Genomic DNA, 15,075 nt, shown 5'->3' with positions numbered 1-15,075 from the left:
TAAAATGTGACCCTTGTTTGTGGCACATCCCGTATGGTCATTTGTACTGAGTACCCACTCCTCCCTGTCAAGACTATAATAGTGTATAATCCTTACATGAAGGCAGTATACAATGGTATAGGCCGATTTCAAGAAAGGTCATTAGTTCAAATCTGCCTCTAGAAGACATGCATACATAAAGCACAAAAGAAATTCCCAGTTGAAGTGATATTGATTTGACTCATTTGCTTTGTACTTGTTCCACACATGTTTTCTGGAGGCAGATTTGAACTAATGACCTTTTGTGAAATCGCCCTATATGTGCCATTCCAGTTAATCCATAAACCCCTTATGGAAGACATGACCTTAATTTCCAATACCGGGTGTGTATATTTCAAATGAGGGTTACCTAAATGGGTGAGTCCATTTGAAATTCATACTCCCTGTGTAAAAGATTAATGTCATTTCTTCCATAGGGAGTGTATAGATTTCAACTGGAATAGCCCAATAGGTTTATTCTGTGTAAGAATTACATGAGGGAAAACAAAATAAGAATTTTTATACTATACATAACAGAAATAACTGAAACCTTCCAAAGACCAAACTGCATGCATTTTATCATACCTTGTCATGCAACTTAATCTATTTTTGTTTTAGAAACTCAAAAATACCACAAGTACTGTTAGAAATTAAATTTTAGAGTGCACTAATGCCAATCCACAATGGCACACTTCACAGATAACAATGGCCCTAGGCCAAGACACCACAATAACCACGGACCAAGTTCAATACAGTTGCATTACCCAAATTAGCCAAGCCAACATCTCACACAAGTAAGCCAACACTTTTCACACAGGGTCATTCTTCTGTAACATTTGCTATGTAACATTTGCCAAACTCCTAGCTCAGCCAATAAATATGGGCTCAATCGATCCAATTTTATATCAAATGTAATCAAGTTCAAATTTGACTAAAGTCAACTTCCGGCTCTTGTAAACAGGGTCATAGACATTTACAGGGCATTTTTCAGGATATTACCGATGGAAGAGAAGTTAATCAAATTAATATGCAAAGGGAGTTGGTAACAAATATAGGAAATAGGGATGTGCAAGGCTTGAGATGATAATAAAGTTTTTTGGCTTATATTTGAGTGCAGCACTTACACTAGATGCACATTGCATAATGTGTGACTGGCACACACTAAATGTGAATTTGTGCGAGTATGAATTGGTACTTTATTGATCCACACAGTAACAAAAACTGAATAATCTTTGCCAATTATAACCCGAACAAACTTTAATATCATCAACTACCAAAGCTACTGCATATCCATTGTTTGAATTCCCTGGCATAGTATAGCAAGCAACATTTGGGGGAATTGTCATACAAAATGAATAGAACATATACACTATCTGATCACTGGCCGAGATCAAGGCAAAAATATGTAGTGATATTACAATAAAATACATAAGAAAATAGACATCACAGATACCAGAGCTTTAAAACCAAGTATGCTAGACCTTTGGTGTTTTCAGTACATGATAGCCTAATGGTAGTAATTATAGTAACTCAATTTTCAAATATGTGACATGATCAAGGGGAATGAGTCACATATCGACCCTGGTCGAAAATGAGTTTTACATATGTTTCTAAAGAGGACATTTAGAGCCCTCAGAAACTGAAAACCCCATGTTGATAGGACTTTTCTTTGCGAAGTTACGTAAATTTATCAATCGCTGAAAACAATATAAAACCAAGAATTTTGACACCTTCTTTGCCAATATCTCAAAATCAATATTAGCAACATCCGACTCATTTCCCTTGATCGTGTCACATATGCCTCCTTTGGCCCCCATATAAACACCTCAAAAGAAATAAGTCCCCCTCTGAACATGTCGTCATAACATCGTAAGGTTTCATTTTGTACCAACAAAACTAACTTTGAAATAATTATATGACTGTTTACTAAGTGCTGTGTGAAAATGAGAGATTTCCATGACTTCAGGGCTGAATGAGCCTAAATTGAAGACAAAAAGTGCCCTTTCCAAAAGTCACAAAGTAGGCCTATGCTTGTTAACTGCAAGGCGTATTGGGACAGGAATGGAACTGACCATCTTACAACTCACTGTGCTGAACTCTGCACCAAGGGATTTGCATGGCTGAATGATCAAGAATCGATACACATTACAGTAAATGTTCACTTGGTGAGGATTTTAAACTGCACTCAAACACATGGGGTTTTCCATTAGTAACAAGCCATGAATCAACTTTTGTGACAAGCATAGGCCTACTTTGTGACTTTTGGATTGGGCACTTTTTGACTTCAATTTAGGCTCATTCAGCCCTGAAGTCATGGAAATCTCTCATTTTCACACAGCACTTAGTAAACAGTCATATAATTATTTCAAAGTTAGTTTTGTTGGTACAAAATGAAACCTTACGATGTTATGACGACATGTTCAGAGGGGGACTTATTTCTTTTGAGGTGTTTAGAACATATTGTGATATGTAGCAGTAAACAAACCTCGAAATCATAAGGTGTGTTCATTATTTAGTATTTACTTGGAATTCATTGTAGCTCATTATAAAATGATAAGCAAAATTTGGGATTTATGCCAAAGAATTAATGCTGAAGCATATCTACTTTGAATCATGAGCAGCACTGTCAAAAGCATGAATTAATCCATATATTGACCAACTACTCTATCAATATAAATGATAATTGTAGGTCAATCAATAATTATAATTATAGGACAATTGATTGGGTCGCTGCTAAACAGTGTTGCTGCTAAACAGTGTTGTCAAACTCGCAATTTGGTAGCACAATTAGGCGACTTTTGAAGGTTTTCTCTGCGACTTGCTAACATTTTCCTATCCCATAGAAACCAATGGTAAGAAAAAATTGTGTGGTTTTTCAACATTGGCTCCGAGACTTACGATAGCTTCCTATCCCATAGAAACCAATGGTTAAGAGAAAAATTGGGTGACTTTTCAATTATTTGACCCACGATTCGGGCTGAAATTTTCTGGCAACCCTTCTGCTAAATGGTATATTACAAGGGAGGGCATAATATTATGTACATGTATTAAAGAGAACAATATGCCCCAGCATTCCCAGTTAAAGAGTTGGTTATGCCTTACAAAGAACAGCCCAACTCCATCAGAACTGTTTTTGAGATATTAAGAAAAAACTTGATATTTGGAAAAGGTTTAATAGACAGAATGTTTTCATCTTCATGGGACCTTTACATACATTCGAAATTATATATGATGTTTCCATGGCAATGGTACAGGTCTTAATATGAGCTGGAATTGGGCCCTTCTTCCACTAATATACTGCAAGTGCCGTTCCGTAAGCAGATATGTTATAAACAACTACAGACATTTGGAAATTATCCATTAATTGCACAAGTAGAAGCATGTAATATGTTAGCAAGAAAGTTTATTGTAGTGAAAACTAGATGGACCGCGGTTCTCGGATGTCGCGGCTTTCGACGCACAGCGTCGACCGAGATGCCTCCACCAAAGGGAGCGAGGTGGCACTCACAAGTTGATACAAAGCTTCAAGCCTAAAAGAGGAGACTGAATTTGACCTTAGATGACACTTGGATGACCCAAAACAACCTTCCAGTGACTCCTGGGTGACCCTGGATGACCTTCAAAAATTTTGATGAAAAGACCTTCCAAAAATTTGGCTCTAAATGTTGACTGTACCCACCAAATTTCATGCCCATATGAGTTTTTATCAATTTGACCTCAGATGACCTCTGGGTGACCCCGGATGACCCCAAATGACCTTCCAAATATTTGGCTCTAAATGTTGACTGTACCCACCAAGTTTCATGCACGTATGACAGTTTTTACTAATTTGACCTCAGATGACCCATGGGTGACCCCAGATGACCCCAAAATGACCTCCCAAAATCTGGCTCTAAATGTTGACTGTACCCGCCAAGTTTCATGCACGTATGACAGTTTTTACTAATTTGACCTCAGATGACCCCTGGGTGACCCCAGATGACCCCAAAATAACCTTCCAAAAATTTGGCTCTAAATGTTGACTGTACCCACCAAATTTCATGCCCATATGAGTTTTTATCAATTTGACCTCAGATAACCTCTGGGTGACCCCGGATGACCCCAAATGACCTTCCAAATATTTGGCTCTAAATGTTGACTGTACCCACCAAGTTTCATGCACGTATGACAGTTTTTACTAATTTGACCTCAGATGACCCCTGGGTGACCCCAGATAACCCCAAAATGACCTTCCAAAAATTTGGCTCTAAATGTTGACTGTACCCACCAAATTTCATGCCCATACGAAAAATTTTACTAATTTGACCTCAGATGACCCCTGGGTGACCCTGAATGACCCCAAAATGACCTTCCAAAAATTAGGCTCTAAATGTTGACTGTACCTACCAAGTTTCATGGCCATATGACAGTTTTTGCTAATTTGACCTCAAATGACCCCTGCATGACCTCAGGTGACCTGGACCCACTAACCAATACACACTTGTTTTGCCTGGGGTCAAGATGCACCCACCCACCAAGTTTGAGGAACGTGCGACCCCTAGTCTCCGAGAAAAGAGGTAAATGGACCCCCTGACCTCAAATGACCTTTGACCTCAGTATATATGACCTTGAACCTCACCCAAAAAAAAAGTAGCCATAGTTTTTGACCATGACCCACGTATCCTGAAAATCTGAAGTCAATCTGCCCATCCATTCCCGAGACAATAGCATCTGCACGGAAGCACGGAAGGACGGACATTGCAAAAACAGTATGCCTCGCGGTGGAGGCATAAAAACAGATTTCATGGATGAACAAAATTCCTCTTTAACCCAATATTTGTGAAAGAAGGGCCCAACTCCATGGAGTTGGGCCTTTATTCCATGAAAACCATGATTAAGTGTATGTGGAAGACTATTTAGAAAGTGGATTTTACCTCATCTTTCACACACAAGGAAGAACAGTTTGCTGGCAATAAAATGCTGGCTCTAACTCATTTTTGTAAAAAATAAATTTGAACTGGGCCCTTCTTCCACTTAGGTATTCAATTGCTAGATTGGTATAACAGGCCAAACAAATCAGGTCTGTAGGTCACGGTTTTCTCCAGTATTGTGAGGGGATAATAAAGGTTGAATAATGATAATATTTTCTTAAGTTTAAAAAACAAGGTTTCTTTCATATTGAATTAAGCGACACTTGCGACACCATAATCAACTATAGTCACTGCTGCAAATTGTTTAATTTTGACTGCTTTTTTTGAATAATTTTTGAAGCACTCATTTGAAGAATTTGGTTGATTTGCAAAAACCCCACTTGTTTGTAATGAGTGGGGGGGGGGGGGTTCAAATTGGTTTGGGCAGGGATGTGCTGCTGAGAATTTAAAAGTGGACCCATCCATATACCAATTTCCCAAGAAATGTTCACCCATCTCTATACCAAAAGTCACAATTTTGGGCCAAATTTAATACAAATTGGAAGATTTGTCAAATTTTAGAACATTTTTTGATAAATATAGACAGTTTTGGCTACAATGAAGTAAAATTGAGATAGTTTCTAAAATATGTTTTGAAGAAAATGAGCCATCCATATACAAAAATTGGCCTGGAAAAAGAAGCCATGTTTGCGGCACATCCCTATGTGGTAATTTGCACTGAGTTCCCCTCTGGGTTTGTACTTCGCAATATATATACTTATTAATTTACAGACACACCCCACATGTACATACACACACTCTTCACCACAGCTGCAACAGCTTCACCTATATTGTGTTGTCATGCGTTCCTATTGGGGGAACCAACCATGATAGGGGCACCGGGCCTAATGGGGGGGGGGCACAAGCTGCCCGAATGACGCTACACCACTGAAGTGTTTAGTTTCATCCAGTATCCCTTTTGAAAACATGACCTTAATCTTCCACACAAGGAATATGAATTTCAAATGGGGCTACCTGGATGGGTAACTCCATCTGAACCCCGGATCTGAACTCTACACCCCCTGTGTGATAGATTAAGGTCATGTCTTCCACAGTTAGGAATAAATACCAGACTCATCTCAAGTCTAGTGGAGGTCATTTCAAATTATCCCCAAGTCACATGGTTTAGGAATACGAAGAACATTCCTAAACCATCTGACTTGGAGATAATGATTTGAAGTGACCTCCATTTGAGATAAGTTTGGTAAATATTTCTAGCTATTAGTATTATGTAAAAAGATACACATGTAGCAGCCAACAAGTGCATCATTTTGATATGGATATACACATATTATATATTGAGGCCAGGCATGGTGAGCACACTGAGCACAGTCACACAGATATCAATCAAGTAATCTTCAATCAATCAATCAATCAATCAATCACTCAATCAATCAAATGACTACTACAGCCGCTTCGCACCTTCCAACTGGCATAGGACCAAGCTCCATCCATGAATCCGTCTCAGGATCATACACTTCAACTACGTCTAGAGTGGGTGGAGCCGTGTTATTCCTACTTGAAGAGTGCCTCCCATGACATAGAGATGGCCATGTAGCGTAGTAACAGCAGTGCGGGCTCTTGGAGTTGGCATGGATTCAACACGTTTCCATTTATTCTGAAATTAAGAGTGAAAGAACCACTCAATGAGAACTTATTTTGTCAAAAGGAGACACTTTTGGGCAGGATCGTAAATGGAGAAATAGCCAAAAATCTGCCCGGGTGATTTTTTTTTCACAATTTGGGTTTGTTAAGAATTTGTGATGTTATTAATGTTTAAAATATTGTCTGATAGTTTCAGACCGAATATAACTGGTATCTTGTATTCTTTGAGACATTTTTCAAGGTAATTCCTATTCTCAACATAGTCAATAATATTTTAGGCCGATATCTCAATTCCCAATTTTATAATACCACAACTATATCTTCGCTTAGGAATGTCTGATTTCATTGGAGAAAATGGCGGCGTGGAGCAAAATATTTCTATATTTAAGATATGTAAAAACCTCAAAAATGATAACCTGCCCATAAGTGTCTCCTTTTGACATGACACGTCACATATGACAAGTGGTTCTGAAAGAAGGATATAGGGCCCATTAAAACCAATTGCTTGATTGATGTAACAGACAAAAAAGAGGGTCTATAGGTTGCTGTTTTTGGTGGTTGTTTTCGCACTAATGTGAGGGGAAAATTAGAGTTCAGGACTTCATATACTTCTGTAAGTAAACAGGGTTCAGTTCACACTGAATTAAAACCAGGAGGAAAACCTTTTCAACACTTGTGATGCATATTTTTCCGTTGCCTTAATCATGCACAAGGTTCAAAATAAGCAGGCACCCACGGAGCCTTTTACCCATTGGTCATAACATTTTGGCTCCTGTTCCACACCAAAATCATATGAACCAGGCTCTACATTTTTTTTCTTCAAATAGAGCCTTGTAGTTAAAGCAGGTTTTGTATTTAATGTGTACTTTGAAATTTAAATGACTCATGGCTCCTGGTTCACTAGATAATCACAGGACCAGGAGCTGCTTTTTCCAAATGTGTGGTTCCTGGTCCAGATCTGCTTATTTTGAGGCTTGGTCATGCAACCCTAGAAACCCCTAAAAAAATCTTATTTTGGGTGCTTTTTATTTATTTTCATGCATCCATTTCAGAAAATCTGGGTGCTTTTTTTCAAACCCTAACTGTTTTAGTTCCCAAAAAAATAGGGTCGGTAGAGTCTGGGATTAATAGATTAGTTTTACAATAATACATGTTTCTACAGCCATTTGTATCAGTAATATATTGCTCAAACTCCAAATAATATTTTCATGGAGGGTGTCTGCCTTCATCTCTTTCCTCAATATTTTTATGGGCATATATTTAAAAAAAATTGGGTTTTTTTGTAACAAAAAGGCGATGATAAAACTCAAATTCCTATTTGATTTCAAGCTTTCAACAAGTTTTGAAGTTTTCAACAAACAGAAAAAATATTTTATAGCAGTAACTTTATTTTTCTACTATTCCAACATTTACAACAGAAATTGAATACTTTCTGCGCAAAATGCTTGTCCCAAAGCCTGTACTGATACATAAAAAACCAATTAAAAAAATGAAAAAAAAACCTGCATTCCTCATAAGGTTTTCAATTTTTCACAAGCTTTGAGACACAGGATTTAATTAAGGTGACCTTACCTCTGTGATTGAATATCTCTCCACAGACTGTAGCACATCCAGACGCTCACTGTATCCACCAACAACATAAATACAATCACCAATCACCCCCATCCCACAGTGGACTCTCCTGGTTCTCATATTGGGAAGACTATTCCATTCCTTTGTGAAGGGGTTGAAGCATTCTGCTGATTTCAATTCAGGTCCTTGATCTGACTGGCCTCCTGCTATGTAGATCAAACCTGCATGGGACACGGCATAAACATATACAAATTAATATAACATACTTTCAATAAAAAACAAAGAATTAATCTATTTCCCCTTTTTTAAACAAAACTGTGATTATTTACTTGCCTGGGAGTTCTGATATTGAATGATATTTTCAAAAGCCATCAGTGGCGTACCGTGGCCGCTCCTACCCCGGGGGCTACAGAAAATGTAAATTTTGCCACCCCCTTCAGCCACAGCCCAAAAAAAGGTTGACCCAATTTTTTTCCAGTCAGGATGTCGCTCAAGAATCTAAAAATGGGGGGGTCAAAATTTTCTCAACAATTTTAAAAAAATATTACAGAATTAGGTGTTACACCCCTCTAATTATCCCCACAGCATCAAGCGGTGGCCCTGCTGGTGACAAAACCCGAAAAAGGTATAGTCACATTAGTTTCCCATAATTTTACACCTTTTTCATTTGTAATTCTTCTTGCTGCCCTTTCATGCCGCCCCTTCATCTTCCGCCACCCCTTCTTTTTTGCCGCCCCTCTTTTTTACCCTGGGGGGCTCATGCCCCCCAAAGCTCCCAAAAAATATGCACATGATCATGTATGTCCCCATCGGTCCACTAATGCTAAATGTAAATTGATACACCCCTTACAGGAGATATGACCTTAATCTCCCACACAGGGGGGGGAGATAATTTCAAATGGGGTTACCTGAATGAGTGACTTCATTGGGGGGGGGGTAATTTCAAATGGGGTTACCTGAATGAGTGACTTCATTTGAAATCTACACCCCTGTGTGGGATATTAAGGTAATGTCTTTCATAGGGTTGTATAAATTTCATCTGGAAGAGACCACTATCATCTTAACCCTAACCCGCCTGAATACTACAAAATACTACTTGATATATGCGCTGTTCGTGCATGCATCCCACGTGGTGTGATGACGCAATCGCCCTAAGTGATATATAGGCATGGTTTCGCTGGCCAGCGGCCCAAGACCCGTGGCAAAGTGTCGCCGACCGAGTGCTTGGCATGCGAGGGGTCTCGGGTTCAATCCCACCCAGAGCAAACAACTTATTTCCTTCTTTTCTCTCTTATTCTTTCCTTCTTTCCCTTCCCGTCGCCGAAAAGCCCTTAGGGGTTAGGGTTATGATCAGGTTATTCAGCTGTTAGTGTTAATTGTTTCACTTGCAATGTTGGAATTACATCTGTAGTGTATAAACTTTACTGTAAAATGTCAGAATAAACTAAAAGAAAGCAAACTTCAAACTTACCATCCACCTCAACGATTCCAAAGTTACTGCGGCAAGCACTCATACCTCCCGACTCACACCACTCTCCCAAAGCAGGGTCAAAGCACTCAATAGACCTTGCCATCTCTATCCCCAGCCATCCTCCTAACACATATATCACACCATCTACTACACAGGTACCATGACCGCTACGTGGTCGAAGCAGAGATGGTGCATCTATCCATTTGTTTTCGACAGGGTCCAACATCTCTACACTGTCATACATAAGGGATTCGCACTCCCCACCTATTGTGTATAATGTCCCATTCACTGCGGCTACACCATGCCCATTTCTTGGTATAGAAATTGAAGACAGCCGAGTCCAAGTTTGGTTGAAAGAATCACATTTATCAACACTTTCAAGGTAGACTGTGTCATTCCATCGCTGCCCACGCAGCCGGCTGTAGCCTCCGACAACAACTAGATTTTTGATTGCACATCTTCTTGGCTTGTAATGCAAGCTTTGACTGACAGACTTTGGTTGAGGCTTGAAAGCTGCAGTGTTTCTAGCTTGTCTCTCTGGATTATAATCTGCTAAGAGTTTACCTAAAGCTACCCGTAGACTAAGATCCTTGCAATTATGAACATAGCTAAATAGTTGTTTGGAGTTGATGATTGGAAACCGGATTGATTCTAAAACCTTCACAAGAAGTTTGCGACGATTTGAAGGGTCGTGAAGAATCCAGTCTAGAGTTGCAACAAAAACATCAAATTCTGTTTCCACTTTTAGCATTTCACTTTGTGTGATTTCTAACAATTCATCCTGGTTAAGTTCTAGAAACTCTTCCTCTTTTGCTACTTGGTTAAAATGAGTGTGAGTGAAAGACATACTAAGAGCAACAAGTTGATGGCAATTGTAGGCTTTAGCAAATCTAGTAAACCCTAGACAGTTAGATGGGTGGAGCTGTGATTCCAGGAAGGTACAGCAAGCAGTGACCACTTCATCCAGTTGTAACATGTCTGCTGCAGAGAGTAAGGATTGGGCATTGCTGGCATTGATGTCAACACAACCTGCAGGTAAAAAGACAGGGAAAATATAATTTTGCCAACTAATTAGGTTCAAGTGAAGGTATTCTGATAGAAATTATTGAGTAGCCAAGGACATTATCCGGGAACACTATCCGACAAACAAACACATTCCAGTTGTCAACACTGCAACACCTCCTCTTGATTGGTTCAGAAGCAGGGTCAGAATTGTGTTTCACAGTACGAGAATCAATTTTGATTCTTGCAGAATAAATTTGTGGAATCATTTGATTCTTGCAAATCAACTTCTGTGTAAACTACAAAAGTTTGCAAGAATAAACAAAAGTTTGCAAGAATAAACTTTGATTCACGCATATCTGTTTACGAGAATCTTTGTGAGAATGATTCTCAATTTCTCGCTGAAATTCTGACCCTGCAGAAGAGCTTTTAAAACCTGTTCAACTGCTCTTCAGAGTGCTTCAGGAGCTTTTAAAAGACCTTCCACCTTATTTTCAAAAAGAACAATTTGCCTACAATCATTTGACAATTTCTTTCAGTACTGGTATTTTACAAGTAGATTTCAAGACTTAGTATACTTGGTACTCAGAAGTCTCATGTATTCTACTTTTCTGTTCCACAGTTCACTGTTTATTCATATGTTTTGAAGTTCACTCCACACACATTCTAACGGTGTGTGCTCCAAATATGGCTTCCCTTACCTGTGACCTTGTGTTTCACCTGTTGGAAACACTGTGAGGAATGGATGATTTATTTTAAACACTCAGGACCAAACATCAAATCCTATGAGGTGTTTACTTGTTTGAACATGGCTAATAATAATAACATAACCATGCTTTTAACACGCAATACACAATTCAATCTCAAAGCACTATAAAAATACTGTACAAAAATTGCAACAGAGCAAACAATATGATGATGATCTTCACTAACCTGTATATACAAAATCTAACAGACTCTTAAATATTTCAGGTTCAACTCCATGGATATCCACAGCACTCTTAGAAGCTTCACTCAATCCACCAGTAAACATCCCACAAAAATAGGAGCTACATGCTGCCAGCACCAGACGATGTGCACTGAAAGTCTCTTTCCCCACACAGACATCAACATCATTGAATGTTTTGTCTTGAAGAAGGCTGTTCAGACCAGATAGTAGTTTGGCACCATGAATCTTGGAAGAGTAATGAAGTACTTCTGTGGAAGACATCCTGTACGATGCTTACTTGGGTTTCTTGGGCCAAAATCTATTGAAGATCAGAAGCAGACTAGATCCATAGCAAACTGTGCTTGCAGGAGCTTACAATACACATAGCCTGTTGGGAAAAAGTAGGGCAAATTTCAAGATAATGATTAGAGAATAAAAGTGTTGTTTTGAGACCCAGCCTTATCTCTTACACCTGATATAACACAGGAGATGCATAACCATTAACCACTAGCAGGATATAAGCACATCTATGACAAGAACAAAGGTGCAAAAATCTAAATTTTGTTGATTTAGATTTTTATCATCCTCAAGATGAGCAAATCACTGAATATATATTTTCACTAAATATGGTGCTTGTGTTTGGAGACAATTTATTGAAAAAAAAATTGAGTGCAAATTTCTTACTCCACTTTTGACTTGATCCATCACCACGAGTACCCGCTCGTAAATTACATAGGGTACCTTAACCCGGGCACATACCCCTATTCATAGTGTACAAAAATGGTATAGGAATAGGTCCCTCTTAGTCATTATACTAGTCATGACTGTAAGAATAGTAAGCAATTCTTGGTTTAAGAAGGAATACTCTGCACGTTTGTAGCTCTGCATTGTATGCAATATGCATGTATAGTAGTGCAGTCCAGAAGATTGCAAGCTTAATACATGGACCCAAATGGTATGTTCAAGCTTGGCCAAGAATTACTGAATTGACATAAATGCCTACAGATTTTGCTGTAAAACTTTCATGAGCGCGTACTACCACTGCGATGTTGAAAAGTCGGAGCTAACAACTGATGAACAACACGTATAGCATCAATTCAAAGTTCATTCATAAATTTCTCTATCGGCAACACTGACTCAGCACCCAATCAGTGCAAATAAACTTGAACTTGAACTTGAGAGACAAGTGCGTTTCAATGCAGTAATAATACATTATGTAGGTATATGAGAGGCAAATCTTAGTTAACACAGTTGCTAGTCAGCCAAATTCGTCTAGCCCGGGCCCAAACACAATACATATTTACATAGAAATTTAAAAGAACAGATTGGACAGCCTGGTCAAGGAAACCTACATAAATATGTTGTCTATACTTCACTTGACCCAATATATGATTTTTTTATGGTGAAGAGACACTCGCACATGGAATTTTAGAGATTTTTTTATAGCAGTGTCACATAGAGAAGCTGCTATCATCATGAGACTAAGATCTAGAAACACCACCGAAATGCTGTTTTGTTAGCTGAATCTTTTTGATGAAAGTCAATCTTTGACAAGATGTAACTTTGCTACGGAAAGTGCTATGACAAAAAGGTTTTCAGTTTTTGCTTTCTTTACTCAAGGGCTTTAATTTGATATATATATGTGACCCATCACATCAAAACAGACCACCTTGCGGCAGAAATGAAAATGGAGATTTAAACACTAGGATAAACTGCTGCTTTTTAGCTTGAAAATGACACCTTACTTACTTGTTAAAATGTTTTATGAGGCAAAACAAGCTCAGAATTCTTTTTATTTTCTTTATATTTTTTCACCTTCTTTCATTGTTATCTGCCAATGAAGCTAGCCGCGAAGTGGTCTGTTTCTATGTGATGGGTCACATATTTATGATGCAAATTTGAATTCACCTGTGACTGTCATACCCAGGCCCGTACGCAGGGTGCGACGCACCCCCCCCCCCAAATTTGGAAAAGTATACAAAAAGTCCCAACATTTCTGAATTTGCGACCGTAGCGAGCCAAAAAATTAGGTTTTTTACCCTTTTTTGGACAAAAAAGGTCCAAATTTGGTCCACTTTTCACAAAATTGCCCCCCCCTCGGAAAAAAAGTCCACTTTTTCAAAATCAGAACCCCCCCCAAATGAAATCCTGCGTACGGACCTGGTCATACCTGCGATGTACGCTTCAACTTCAAGTACACTCTCGTCAAAAGATAACAGGAAAAGATTTACAGCATCATAATATTAATGCCATGTCTAGATTAATGCAGTGTCAGATGCGCATTTGTGTACGTACATGACAATTTACATGACGATAGTTGCCGTGATGTTTTATTCCCTGCCGACTCAACCATTGCATAGTACTGCCAGTGCCATAGCAGAGATAGATAGATAAGATAGAGCTTTTTAAGCTTACCTGCAAAAAAAATAGCCTTGGAATACACTACGTAACTACAACCTAGAACTATATAAATTATAAAATCAGATTTGCATATCGCATATAAATATACTCACCTAACTGTTATAGTATTTTATATTGCACACTCAGTGCAATACAGTAAAAATAGCAATTTTCTATGACATTTCATTTGCGAATGTCATTCACCCAGTTCTAAGAGCCCGTCGCCTATCAAGCACGTCGTACAGGAATTAGCTACTGATTGGTTCATTTGGCTTAACGAGAATTCCATATTTGGATGTATATCGTAAAACTTTTATTCGTTTGTTGTTGAGTTACATTAATTGCTTCTCCAATGCGTAACCAGTGCCTACGCCCTTTCCATGGTAATTTTCCATCTGTAGAACAGGATTTTTTTTTCAAGTTTCTTTTTTTTCCCCGCTTTCTTAAAGGAGGATTTCGTGAACCTAGCATCCTCTTTTTATGACATTATTTTGTCAGTTAATTTCAGTTGATTCCGATTTTGTGTTTGCGAGTTATGCATGATTATGTGTAGGCCTACACTACTCCATAGGCCACTGTTGTAATTTCGTTCTGGTATACCAGAACGAAATTCAAATTTGATGATATTTTTGCTAAACGAATTAATCTGCAAGAAATTTGTGGTACATAAACATTATGTAGCCAGAGGTTTCCAGTGGTATAAAACCTCAACTTTTTTTGACAAAAGTGTGGGGATGAGGCTGTGGATCACGAAATGCCCTTTTAAGAGGGAGATGAAGATGAAAGGAATTTCTTTAGACCGCTGCACTTAATTCCCTGCTATCAGAGAGTGGAAAAGTGGAAAAAAGATGAGGAAAGGGAGAAAATTTTGAAAAGCAATAATGATTGTTTTTCAAAACACGAACCTATGGAAATAAGCACTGCGTGACATTTCCGCCCAGATGTGCAGAAATTTGGAAAGTTCTGCACTAATTACTTGGTACTTGGTAGGCCGGCTTAGGCCTGCTTACCACTTATTACTCCCCTCCCCGGGTTACTCCCTTCCTTTAAAAAGGAAGAATAAAGATAATGTTGACTATTGCGGCGATTTTGAACCCAAAATTTTGGCAATATTTGAATATTCCGAGTGA

General features: G+C 38.6%; 1 protein-coding gene across 1 annotated transcript; it reads right to left on the bottom strand.

The window, feature by feature from the left end:
• Nucleotides 1-5,840: 5,840 nt before the first annotated feature.
• On the bottom strand, nt 5,841-14,170 carry LOC140137291 (actin-binding protein IPP-like). Its single transcript, XM_072159282.1, has 5 exons — nt 14,059-14,170; nt 11,551-11,933; nt 9,616-10,644; nt 8,145-8,365; nt 5,841-6,585 (listed from the first exon to the last, which is right to left on the bottom strand). Exons 2-5 carry the CDS (start codon nt 11,825-11,827, stop codon nt 6,457-6,459), a joined length of 1,656 nt encoding a protein of 551 aa, XP_072015383.1. The 5' UTR covers nt 11,828-11,933; nt 14,059-14,170; the 3' UTR covers nt 5,841-6,456.
• Between the last annotated feature and the right edge of the window lie 905 nt (nt 14,171-15,075).

This window comes from Amphiura filiformis, chromosome 1, assembly GCF_039555335.1.
Source record: "Amphiura filiformis chromosome 1, Afil_fr2py, whole genome shotgun sequence".
NCBI lineage: Eukaryota > Metazoa > Echinodermata > Ophiuroidea > Amphilepidida > Amphiuridae > Amphiura > Amphiura filiformis.
Note: the sequence above shows the minus strand (reverse complement) of the source record. Positions and strands in the feature narration are given on the sequence as shown.

What these genes read in the sequence shown, in the direction of transcription:
- LOC140137291 (XM_072159282.1), bottom strand. Translation starts at nt 11,827, where the DNA reads ATGTCTTCCACAGAAGTACTTCATTACTCTTCCAAGATTCATGGTGCC. An exon ending in GTTAGATTTTGTATATACAG is followed by an intron (nt 10,645 to 11,550) that starts GTTAGTGAAGAT and finishes TTTTACCTGCAG; the next exon opens with GTTGTGTTGACATCAATGCC. An exon ending in AGAGATATTCAATCACAGAG is followed by an intron (nt 6,586 to 8,144) that starts GTAAGGTCACCT and finishes TCTTAATTTCAG; the next exon opens with AATAAATGGAAACGTGTTGA.